Consider the following 11,797-nt stretch of genomic DNA (forward strand, 5'->3'; position numbering starts at 1 on the left):
ATGGCTACCTCACTCGCCGTCGATAAACCCCATCTGCCGCCTGTTGAAGCGGATATGAATGATCCTTTCGTATCCCCGCCTGGCCCAGCCCACAATCGCTACTCTACCTACGACAGCCAATCCTTCAGCTCGTCGCCAGGCCAGGCGAAGCGCGCACTACAAGCACATATTGCAGATACTGAACGACGACTTGACGAAGCCGGAAAGCTAGGAACTGCACTGGTCCACCAGCGCAAGGAACTTGCAGAACGATTGAAGGAAGTGGAAGAGCAGGAGACAGAAGGCGAACTCGCTCCCGAGTTGCGCGCCAAGCTCGCCGATATCGAAAAGGAGTACAATGATGTTGCTCGAGAGACTGCCAGGGCTTTCTTGCCCAAGCAGAGAGTTCCCAGCAATGAAGCCGCTGGAGGCTCACCCTACGTCCCTGATGGAAGAATAGGAAGAGTAAGTCTGCGCCGAATACATGTGGCGCATGTCTGTTCCGGCTAACCATGTAATAGCGCTCCGTCAGTCCATCCAAATTTGAGAAGCTCGAGATTCAGGCCACCGGATCGCCTAGTAAGCTCAGTGTCCCGAACCGCAAAGTTAGAAACCAGCCCGCCAATCGCATCCACGATATCGAATTTGCCGCCGAAATCAGCACATCCTTGATTGCCCAGGTTCGCAACCTTCAATCACTCCTATCCGAAAAGGATGAGGAGCTTCGCGACATCAAGGTCGACAAGTCCAAACTTGAAATCGAGAACGAGAACTTTCAACAACGCGTTAAGACTCTGGACGAAAGCGAGAATCGGTACAAGGACGAGAACTGGAACCTCGAGACTCAGATCCATGATTTGATCGCTTCGCAAAAGGACGCCGCGGATCGAGAGAAGAAGCTCACGCAAAGCCTCAATGTTCTCCAGGTGGAGAAGAACTCGGCGCAGAAGGAGCTTGATGATGCTAAAGTCTCACTTGCCAAGCTCGCCGAGGAGCATGAGCGAGCTGTGAAGCACCTGGACCTCGACTTGACCACCGCCAAGCGAAATGCGGCCACGGCGGAAACCGAGAGAAACGCCTTGCGAAGAAAGGTTGACGACTTGATGAGCCAGAACACGGAGCTCGCCAAGGCTATTTCAGTCCAGCGCGGCCGCATGTCCGATCGCGACTTTGTTCGTGGCGTTAGCGACGAGGACTTTGAGACTGCGACGGACGGTTTCACCCCCGAGCACTCACCGCCGCCATCGCCCATCAAGGGTACTCCTCGCCATGCTATGCTCGAGTCCGAGACTCTCAAGAGCTCTCTGTTGCATGCCCAGCGAACCATCCAGAGCCAAAAGACTGTCATTCACCGTGAAAAGACCGAGAAGCTCGAGCTTAAGCGACTCCTCCAGGACACGCGCGATGAGTTGGAGAAGCTTCGTACTGACGCCGCCCCGGCCCCTGCTCGTCGCACCCGCAAGGTTGAGTCGCGAGAGTTCAAGAAGCCGTCCCGCGGCTTGCTCGGCGGTCACCGTAGCAGCAGGAACGAGGTCTACCAGGACGACAACGAATGGGAAGAGGCCACTGAAATTGGTAGCCCGAGAACTTCACCCACCCTTCGCTCCAACTCCGCCGTCCGCAGACCCGGCAGCCGACCCGGTAGCAGCTACAGACCCCAATTCACCGACGTCAGTGACGCTTTCGAGACTGCCAACGAGACTAGCGACGCTGCCTTTGAGACTGCCAACGAGCGTGGCACGGAGACGGAGGACTTCCAGACCGGCGTGGAGGACTTCTCTGGAGGCGACGACACCGAGACTGAGACAGAAAGCCCGTCTAAGGGCCGTGAGCTGCGTCCCCAGACTCTTGCAATGGGAGGAGGCCGAAACTCGTACGACAGCACTGCGTCAACCTCAGCCGATGAGGATGAAGAGTACATCGAGTACAGGACGCCAACATCGCAGTACAACAACCAGCGCATGCGCGTCAGACTTGGACGAGGATTGATGAACCGCCGTTCTAGGCAGGTCAGCGAAGAGCCAAACTTCCAGAGCAGCCCCGCCAGTGCTGCTACAGGCAGCGCTACAGGAACACCACAGCCTACAGAGGGCCAAAGCTTGTTCGCAGAGCTCGGCGAGCTCGAGAACAGTGATGCTGAGAGCATTGAAGAGACACCAAGCCGTGCTAGATCCGCAACCGCCGATTCGACATCCACTCCGGCAGTGCCCACTCTGTCGCACGATTCAGTCAATACCGGTAGCATGACGGACCCTGTTAAGAGAGCGGCCGCAGCTTCGAGGCCCTTGATGGTCGACTCTGGTATGATGACAGAGCCCATGATTGAGTCGCCTCCGTTGTCCCCTGTTAGTGTTGTTCACGACGAGAAGGCCGAGTCCTTGGGATCTATGATGGCCGCCAGCCAGCTCGCCCGTCACTTGTCCCAAGATGATGCCACGGACGGAGTGCGCTCCAGACCGTTGTCTACGCTTTCGTACAGTGACTCTGGTGCTCAGTATGATCGGGATATGGAGGCTAAGCTGGCACAATTCCCAATGCCGCCATCTAGCCCGCAGCACTTTGTCCTGCCGCCGCCTCCCGAGCTCAGTTTGTCATCCATTGACACTCAGGATATCGAGCCAGTTGTTGAGCCCGTGACGCCACCTCCTGCTCCAGCTCCTCTGACCATGACATCTCTCGTGTCAGAAATCGTCGAGCCCGTTGCAGAGCCCGAGATTCCGGCTCCTGTCTTGGCCTTCACTTCGCTTGTCTCGGAGATTGTCGAGCCGAAGGCTGAATCCCCGATCCTGCCTCCGACCCTGAGTATCTCGACATATCTCTCAGAAGCGGTCGAGCCAGTGGCCGAACCTGAGGTGCCGCCTCCGGTCTTGAGTCTGTCGGCTCTTCATGCCCACAACCTTGAGCCCGTGGCCGAGCCCGAGACTCCCCCGCCGACGCTCTCACTGTCGGCCTTGCATGCTCATAACCTTGAGCCTGTTGCAGAGCCTGAGGCGCCAGCTCCTGCTCTTAGCCTGTCGGCGCTGCACGCCTACGACCTGGAGCCGGTAGCTGAGCCTGAGATTCCTCCTCCGGCTCTCAGCCTCTCTGCTTTGCACGCACACAACCTCGAACCCGTCGCGGAGCCGGAGGTCGTGATCCCGGTGCCAGACCTTACCTTGTCGGCTCTCTTGTCCGAGCACATTGAGCCCAAGGAGGAGCCTGAGACGTCCAGATCTCTCGCGGCGATCCCTGCTCCCATCCCCGTGCCAATCTCAGCACCGGCGCCAACCCTCACTCTATCGTCGATTGCGTCCGAGAACGTGGAGCCGCGAGAAGAGCCCGAAGTCCCCGTCGTTGTGCCCACGCTCAGTCTTTCAGCAATCGCCACTGAGCATGTCGAGCCCAAGGCAGAGCCTGAAGTCGTCTTACCGGCGCCTACCCTCAGCCTCTCAGCGCTATACTCTCACAACCTGGAACCTCAAGCAGAACCCGAGGTGTTGCCTCCCGCTCTCAGCCTGTCGTCCATCGTGGCCGAGGATGTCGAGCCTAAGGCCGAGCCCGAGATCATTCCGGAAGTACCGGCGCTCTCGTTCTCGTCTATTGCAGCTGAGAACATTGAGCCAAAGGCGGAGCCTGAGGTGATTGTGCCCGCTCCAGTACTCAGCCTCACATCGATTTCTTCCGAGAACATCGAGCCCAAGGCCGAGCCTGCGCCAGCTCTTACCATGTCTTCGATCTCATTCGCAAACATCGAACCTATCGCAGAGCCCGCGGTGTTGCCACCATTGCCCCCAGCCCTCACCCTCTCTTCCATCTCATCGGAGAACATTGAGCCCAAGGCAGAGCCCGAGGTTCCAGCTCCTCCGCCCGCACTCCTCGCGTACTCGGCGATCTCATCTGAGCACGTCGAGCCTCGCGCTGCTCCTCAGCCTGTTCTGGACTTCTCATCGGTGTTATCTCAGCACGTAGAGCCCACCATTGCGCCAGAAACCGCGGCGCCCAAGCACAATTTCGGTTTCTCCACGATCGAGTCAATTGAGACGCAACCCATTTCGCCCAGAAGCCCGAAGCGGGATGCTTTTATTCTTCCCCGCGACATGGATTCGCCATTCGATGAGAAGGATGCGCCAAGGACGCCCTCCAAGAATGCTCTGATGAGCTCCGTCTTTGGTCGGGGAAAGAACAAGGCCTCCGACAGCCTTATTATTGCAGAGGACGATACTCGGCAATCGCCTAGCGACGAACGTCTGTCCGAGACTCCCGAGTCCCAACGGCCGTTCAAGGAGATTTCAACTAACGCCACCGGCCGCCCTGCACCCAAGGTCATCGTTCCCATGTCTGATTCAGGCGCCCAGACTTCCCTAACCGCTGATGCGATCGATGAGATGCTCCTCGCAAAGACCAAGGCCACGTCCGACAAGTCATTGTCGAGCTTCGGCACCCCGAGCACTCCTGGCACCGTTCGCATTCGCCGTCCTTCTCACGACAGCCTCAGCAGTTTCTCCACCGAGAACAAGATGGATACAGCATTCAGAAGGCCAGGAAGTGCCAACAGCAACCTCGCCCCTACTCAACCGCTACCTCCTCTCCCGCCCAACCACAAGGAAGCCATTGAGGCTGCGAGAACTGGATCGTCGCATAGTGCGGTTATGGGCCCTCCCTTGTGGCCTGCCTCTGCCATGAGAAACCAGCGACCACAGACTCCCAACGGCGCCGCCAGACCGCAGTCACCGCTGTCGATCTCGACATCAATGAAGGCAACTCCTGTTGCTCGCGGCACGCGCGCTGGTTCAGCGTACGGCACCGCTGAGGTTCACTCGCCGACTAAGTTGTCTACTATGAGCAGACACTCTTCGGTGTCGTCGTTTGTTTCTGAGATTGACCACCGTTTCAACCCTCAGGCTGAGCTGGCTGCCGCAACAGGCTTCGGTCCTAACACCGATCCCCGCATGATCCAGGCCATCACACAGACCATGATTGGCGAGTACCTCTGGAAGTACACCCGCAAGGCCGGCAGGGGAGAAATGTCCGACAACAGACACAGACGCTACTTTTGGGTTCACCCGTATACTCGGACTCTGTACTGGAGTGATCGCGACCCGGCCACTGCTGGTCGTTCTGAGCTCCGTGGCAAGAGCGTTCCCATCGAGGCCGTTCGTGTGGTCACCGACGACAACCCAATGCCACCCGGCCTACACCGCAAGAGTTTGATCGTCATTTCTCCCGGCAGAACGATCAAGTTTACCTGCACGACTGGCCAGCGCCATGAGACGTGGTTCAACGCCTTGTCGTATCTACTGCTTCGCACAACCGACGAGGGCCAGTCCGATGTCGAGGAGATGGCCGGCGCCATCACTCAGGCCGACGTAGACGAGTTCAACCCGCAATTTGGCCGTCGCACCAACTCCACGGCCCGTCCCAGGCCGCCTCCGTCTCTGTCATCATACAATTCACGGACAACTCGTAACCAGTCTCCGGCAGTCGACATGTCAATGAACGTGCCTACGCTTACCCCGAACAAGCACTCGATTGCTCAGGCTCAGAGACCCACCATGGCTGGTAGGATTAGTGGCTACTTTGGCACCTTCTCGAGTCTGAGGAGCCGCTCCGCTGCGGCCCCGACCCCAAGCATCTACGAGGCTAGCGAGGTGCACGACAGCGCCGAAGACCTCCGGGAGATTATTGAGAGACAAGATCGGGACGCCGACAGGCTCGAGAACGTGCGCGCCTGCTGTGATGGTGAGTTGCCCTTACATTTGTGTTGGAATGGATTTACGTTGCTAACAATGACTAGGCAAGCACGATGTTGGTACTCTTCACCACCACCCTAAGAGGGGTCGGCCTTCTGGCGCCCATTCTCACTCTCACTCTCACTCCCAGTCTGGACCATCAACGTCTGCCACACCCATGAGCACCGTAAGGGCGCGATCATGAAGTCGCTGCCAACGTTGCCCTTGAATATCTGTCTACATGCGGCTGTTGAGCAGTCTATCGTAATATAAACCAATGAAGCATCCTTCAAATCCACTCGCTACGCCAAGAAACTGGCCCTCCCCGTGGGAACACCTTCCCCACTCATGATCAATTCGCTCCCACGCAACGGATCACGACGTCTATGACAACCATCTCCTTGTCGTCTTTGCCTAGGATGCCCCGCCGTCCCGCAAGAGCCCAGGCCCCATTCTCCTTCCGGTTTCGACCTAATATAGCTTACGACTGCATCCAGGACCCTGGCGTCCTACGACCAAATTTCATTAAACGCGTCCTGCCTCACATGGCCTGTCTCGATTATCAAAACACCATTGCTCGACTACTGCCAGCCAACATCCGAATACCCCCGGATAATTGCTATCCATGCTTTGTCCTGTCCGACTCTGTTTTTCCGCTGTTTTTTGCCGGGAGCGACCTTGTCATGGTTTTAATTGTTTCATGGCACCGGCGAACTTGGGAAGGAAATTAAGAATGGGGTCCCCCCCTTTCAGGGAAGAGAGAACAGAAACATTGGAGTATTGTACTACCAGCTGTAATGGAGTCCAGTCTTGCTTCGTGTTCTTCTTGTCTCTCTTGTTGGATTGGCCACGGCAGGCAAACAAACACCACCCGAAATGGGAAACCACAAAAAAACAACAACCAACCACCCAACTTTTTCTATGTACACCTTTTTCTTCGGCTTTACTTTTCTTTGGGAACGTCAAAGTCTGTTTTTTTTTTTAATTCATGTTCAGTAGCTCCTTTTTTTTTCAGGGGTCAACCAGGCAAAAATGCCTAGCCCGGGGAGACCCGGGAGGAGTTTTTGGGGACACTATTGTAGATGTAGTTACTTGAATTGCCCTATTTTGCCCTGACCTGATGTTGCTCATTCCCAACCCGCATTGATAGCGACTGTGTGAGGATTGATGTGCGGCCCATGTTGCGGGTAGGTGAGACTTTTGACGGGACTGTCCGAGTCCGTCTGGCGCGTTCTCGGGAACGAAGAAAGTGCCCAGAGTCAAACGCGAGGGTAAGAAACACGGCAACATTTGCGCGTTCTGGGTGTGGATCGTTTTGCACGGGACGTTCAATCTCCGTCCCTTTTTTCCGCTACGGCTAATGAAATGTGACGGATACGGATCAGGCGCGTTATATTGGTTTCGTTGTTCGTGTTCAGACATGACTGGGATCACCCGCTCAGCACAGGTCGTTGACCCCAGTTGGGGGGTGTTTTGATGAGCTTACTTGGCATGAGACCATCACCGCCATCGCGAGTGATTCTGTTACAAAGCGAGAAAAAGCATGGATTTTCCGTACACGCTGGAGTAGAGCAAAGACGTGTGTGTATGTGTATGTATATATGTACGCAATGTATACGGATCAGAATCTGGTATCCTACACTCTTGGGAAGAATAAATAGTTCAAACTCCATGATCCGCTTCTCCCGATTCCCTAAACCCCCGATCCCATCCCATAATCAATGAATGCCATATGCTCACGCCTGATGTCATGATGCCCAACTCCAACAAAACCCATCCGGAACAAACGCAGACACTCCGCCAAGAATCATTACTTCACCTCGACGCTCGGCCTCCCGTCCACGCTGACGACACCCTCATCCTGCTCATCCATCCACGCGGAATAATCGTCGTTGTCCTCGTCGACACCAGAGACATCCACCGGTTTAGCCACAATAGGATCGTCAAGCTTCGTATCCCGACGCTGCGGTAACGGCGGTGGCGTCCTGCTCTTGCTCTCCGCCTCCTCTTCATTTCCGTGCCCCTTCTTCTCGTCGACCACGATGCGATCTCGACCCCTCGTCCTTTCTTCCCGAGCCCCGGTATCCCTTTCGCTGTCAGAGACGTCCTCGGCCCAGGGCTGAACGTACGCCGGCGGAGGCATACTCTCCTCCATGGGCGTCGAGGGTTCCGAGTCGAGCGGCGCTTCCACAACCAACAAACTCTCGCCACCGCCGTCCGCGTTCTTTCTCGTGTCCAGATGACGCCGCGAGGGCAGGGGCGGGGGCGGCACGGGTCTGCGCTCCGATTTTGCCTCCGACGTTGCCGCCGAGTGAGGCCGTTCAGGGAGATTCGGCGGCGCGATGGGCTTGCGCTTCGGCACGGGGATTGTCGTCACCTTGGAGCCTCTGACAGGCGGGGGCAACGGCGTACCTGGTGGAGGCAGAGGCTGACCCCTGCCCATCGGCTGGTTGAGGTCGAGCGGGGGATTCTGCTCCGTCGAGGCGCCGTTCTTGGCGTCCTTGTGTTTCTGTATCGCGTTCCATCCCCACTGTCTCGCCGTGACCGCAGCGTTGGCAACGGCAGCGAGCGTCGTGCGCTTTCCCTCGCCGTTTGTCGATGCAGTCGAGTTCGTACTGCCAGTGTTCTCTCTCCGGAAGAGGCCCTTGGAGATGGAGCCCGTAGCGCTTCTGACTGAGGCTCTTGAAGATGTGGTGGGTGAGTTTGGGTCAGTCGATTCGTTATTGCGCATCGATTCCGAAGACGAAGCTGTGCCACGGCGTTCCTTGGCCATCGGCGTGCGATCCGTCTCGTTCTCGTTATCTGTGGCTTCGCGCGAGGATGCGGAGGACTGGCTCGGCGCCTTTGCGACGGGTGGTGGTCTGGCGGGTGTCTCGGAGGGCGTCGTCACCGGCGTTGACCTTGCAGACAGCGCTGCCATCATGCTGTATGCATGATCTGGTGGTGACGAAGAAGGCTTGAACACGTCTGCGTGCGCAGCATCGGTGCCGACCACGGGGTTTGCTGGGCTAGATATCGATGGCGACCTGAACGGCTTAGGTATCGGCGTCGCGGTACTAGGTGAGCCCATGGCATCAACGCTAGTAGAAGAGCTATTCAAAGGGCTGTTTGGCCCCTTGTTCTGTATCTTCCTGCCGAACAGGCCCGTCGGCGGTGTGTTCTCAACGATCGGCATACTGTGGCTCTTTTCGATCGGTCTCATGTCGCTTTGCACATCGCCCGTCTCTTCGAGGTGATCGACACCCTCCACGTCGCCCTCTCCAGCCACGTTGGTCTCCGCGCTCAGTGAGCTGACAACCGCATCGTCGTCATCCCAGATTCCGCCCCGCCATTTCTTGTGCTCCGTGTTGAAGAAGGGCATGTCGTCCCAGAAGGGCTGTACCAGAGTCTCGGCGATAACCTCCTTGATCCGGTTCTCAATCTGTCGTAAAATAATGGTGTACGTAATCTGCCTCGCGCTCACAATTGGCTCGATTGTCATTTCAATCTTTGGCATGCTGTGGAATGACAACCATATTCTGTTACTCGGCGGGGGCTTGATTTTGAATAGCATGTGGCCCTCGAGCTTCTTGATGACCACTGCGAGAACGAGATCGACCTCGCGGACTTTGAAGCGTGCGCCCAAGTCGATGCGGGCTGTAGCGGCAACCTCCATTCGGAAATTGCCCGTGTACCGCACATCGGCCTCCATTACGCATTCTCCCTCGACGTTTAAATCTTTGTGACGCGGGTTTGTGATTATAGGTGCAGACTCGCCGGTGTCGATGCGGCGAATTGCAATGTTGGTGAGGAACGAAGGGCGCTTGACACGGGCAATCTTTTTGGTGAGCTTCTCACGGATCAAGTGCTCGAGGTCCGTCGTCCTGTAGATGCCCAGGAACACACGACCAATCATGGCATTCAACCACCTCGTGGATAGGTGCTCCTCGGATGAGTGCAGCTTCTGTACCAACGCAATGATGTTCTTGACCTCGAATTGTTTCGGCCTGGGTGCTTTCCTCTCAGCGCCAAAGTTTTGCTCCTGGTTACGGAGCATGGCAAAGTAAAAGTCCTCCTTGGCGGAACAATTCTCTGAGAAGAGGTAGAACGGCTTGGATAGCTGGCTGTCCGGTCCGACCTCGGGGCCATCTGACCTCCTCGATAAACACAGCGCATTCCTCTTGATGTAAAGCTCGCCTTCTGGTGTGACATCTCCTCCCGAGTATATGCTAATGTCGTGGTGCAACAGAGAGACTACGTGCCGGACCTCGATTTGTTCGTCGTCGTCGAAGAGCATTAGATGCCCGTGTCTGTGGCAAGTTAGTCTCTGGAGTAGACGAGCAGTTGCAAACGGATCGCGAGGGGGGTCGCAAACCTCAGTACGACATAGAAGACATTACCAGCATTCTTGGGACGCTGGCTCAGCCCATTTCTGTTATCCAAGGGTCGTGGCGTCGGTTTCCGCTCGAATATGCTCTTGTACATGGTCTGATAGACGCTCTGGCTCGGCGCGGCGACGGTGGTTGGGCCGGTCGGGGTGGACCTCTCGATGGGCTTCGCGTTGATGCCCATGGGAGTGTACTCTCTACACACGGCAAAGTACCCCGCCGCGACGTCGTTATCCTGCGCCGAGCGCTTCGTAGCTGCCGCAGTGGCATCGTCCTTTGCCGCGGCCTTCACGGCCTCGAGAGCGGTGAGGTCGTCGCCGGCTTGGACGATGGAGCCCGGACCGCCGGTAGCGGTAGCGGCGTCGACAACTGGATCGCGATTCGTGTCGGCATCCTGTCGGTATGGGAGAGTGAAGTAGGCGTGAGCGAAGACGGTGAGAATCACCAAAGGCAGGAAGGTCAGGCCTCCTAGGAGGTAAGTGATGAGGAAGCCGGTCCAGCCCCCCATCGCGCAATTCCCGGAGCCTTTGCCGGTTTGATTCCCTCTCGCACTTTGTCTGAACTCCTCACTATTCGCGCGGCACCTGTAGCAGTGCTGCTAACGGAAGGACAGCAGACAGAGAGGAGAGATAGGCGGGACCATCGGCGCTTAGGTCGTTTACGAGAACGAAGAGTGTTCGGGCGGGGGAGAGTCGTATTGGATCGGCAGCGTGAGGCGGCGGTTGGTGGTGGTGCTTGTGGAGAGAGATGGAAGCTCTTTGTTTCAGGATGGGCAAGTCAACGGAAGCTTGGTGTGCTTGCTGCTTGGAGGCGCAACTATTCGGTAACTTTTTTTGTGTGTGGTGGACAACAGAAAGTGGACAAGATAGCTCTCATGGATCTGGGTCTTGGCCACAGGGCGTTTCTGGATCGATAAAATGGATCAGGTAAGACAATGGAGAGAGATGCAGGTCACTGGGAACCTTTGGGGTGGACGTCCAATAGGCCGCTCTGACGCCGTCATGTGATGGTAATGGTAGCTTTGCGGCGTCCCTTGTGAAAGCTGGCAGCAGCAAGCGAATGGATGGGACGGACGGAGAGAGGGTTGCAGCACTACTCAGCAGACCAAATGTTAATGGAAGACAGGAGATGGTTCAGGGCGGATCGAGAGCCAAGGCGACCTAGAAGCTGTTGAAGAGAAAGTATGAAGTGGCCTTACGGTGTGCCTTCGCTTTCCAGATTGCCCGAATGTGGAGAGTGGAAGGTGGAAAGTGAAGCGGTAACCACTAAGTTGAGGGTTCCGAGTGACCCGCAGACCGCTGTTCCCTACCCTCTCTGGGCAAGCCCCCAAGACTCCAACTGCCCTGTGGGTTGTGGCTCTGGCCCCAATCTAAGGTACGGTCGAGCCGGTAATGAGCATCCCTGCACCTCATCTTTCCTAGGTAGCTAACCTTTTACCCCGCGAGAAACAAGGAGAGGGGACCCCTGGCGAACAGTGAGGTCACTAAGCAGCAGTAGCTCGTACGAAGTAGCACTGAAATAGTTCGGCTCTTGGATCGCTTTTCCCCATCTCCTCACGATGTCATCAGCCAGTCAATAAACCGCCATCTCTACCCTTAGTGCGTGCGTCTGATAAGTATGTGCTTGTCTGTCGCCTCTACCAGTACTCCATTCTATGTACACCGAATCGGACGGAGCCGTGTCCGTCCAATCCCTTCCACCCACCTTACTCAAAACAGTGGCCTGCCCTTGCCGTGACATCAT

General features: G+C 56.6%; 2 protein-coding genes across 2 annotated transcripts; one reads left to right on the forward strand and one right to left on the reverse strand.

The window, feature by feature from the left end:
- Window positions 1-6,162, forward strand: CLUP02_14722 (PH domain-containing protein; the record flags this gene model as incomplete). The annotated part of the gene is made up of 4 exons (XM_049293649.1): window positions 1-444; window positions 501-5,697; window positions 5,753-5,874; window positions 6,106-6,162. 4 exons carry the CDS (start codon window positions 1-3, stop codon window positions 6,160-6,162), a joined length of 5,820 nt encoding a protein of 1,939 aa, XP_049150795.1.
- Window positions 6,163-7,497: 1,335 nt separating this feature from the next.
- Window positions 7,498-10,562, reverse strand: CLUP02_14723 (uncharacterized protein; the record flags this gene model as incomplete). The annotated part of the gene is made up of 2 exons (XM_049293650.1): window positions 7,498-9,976; window positions 10,042-10,562. 2 exons carry the CDS (start codon window positions 10,560-10,562, stop codon window positions 7,498-7,500), a joined length of 3,000 nt encoding a protein of 999 aa, XP_049150796.1.
- Window positions 10,563-11,797: the final 1,235 nt, after the last annotated feature.

Source organism: Colletotrichum lupini, chromosome 8 (assembly GCF_023278565.1).
Source record: "Colletotrichum lupini chromosome 8, complete sequence".
NCBI lineage: Eukaryota > Fungi > Ascomycota > Sordariomycetes > Glomerellales > Glomerellaceae > Colletotrichum > Colletotrichum lupini.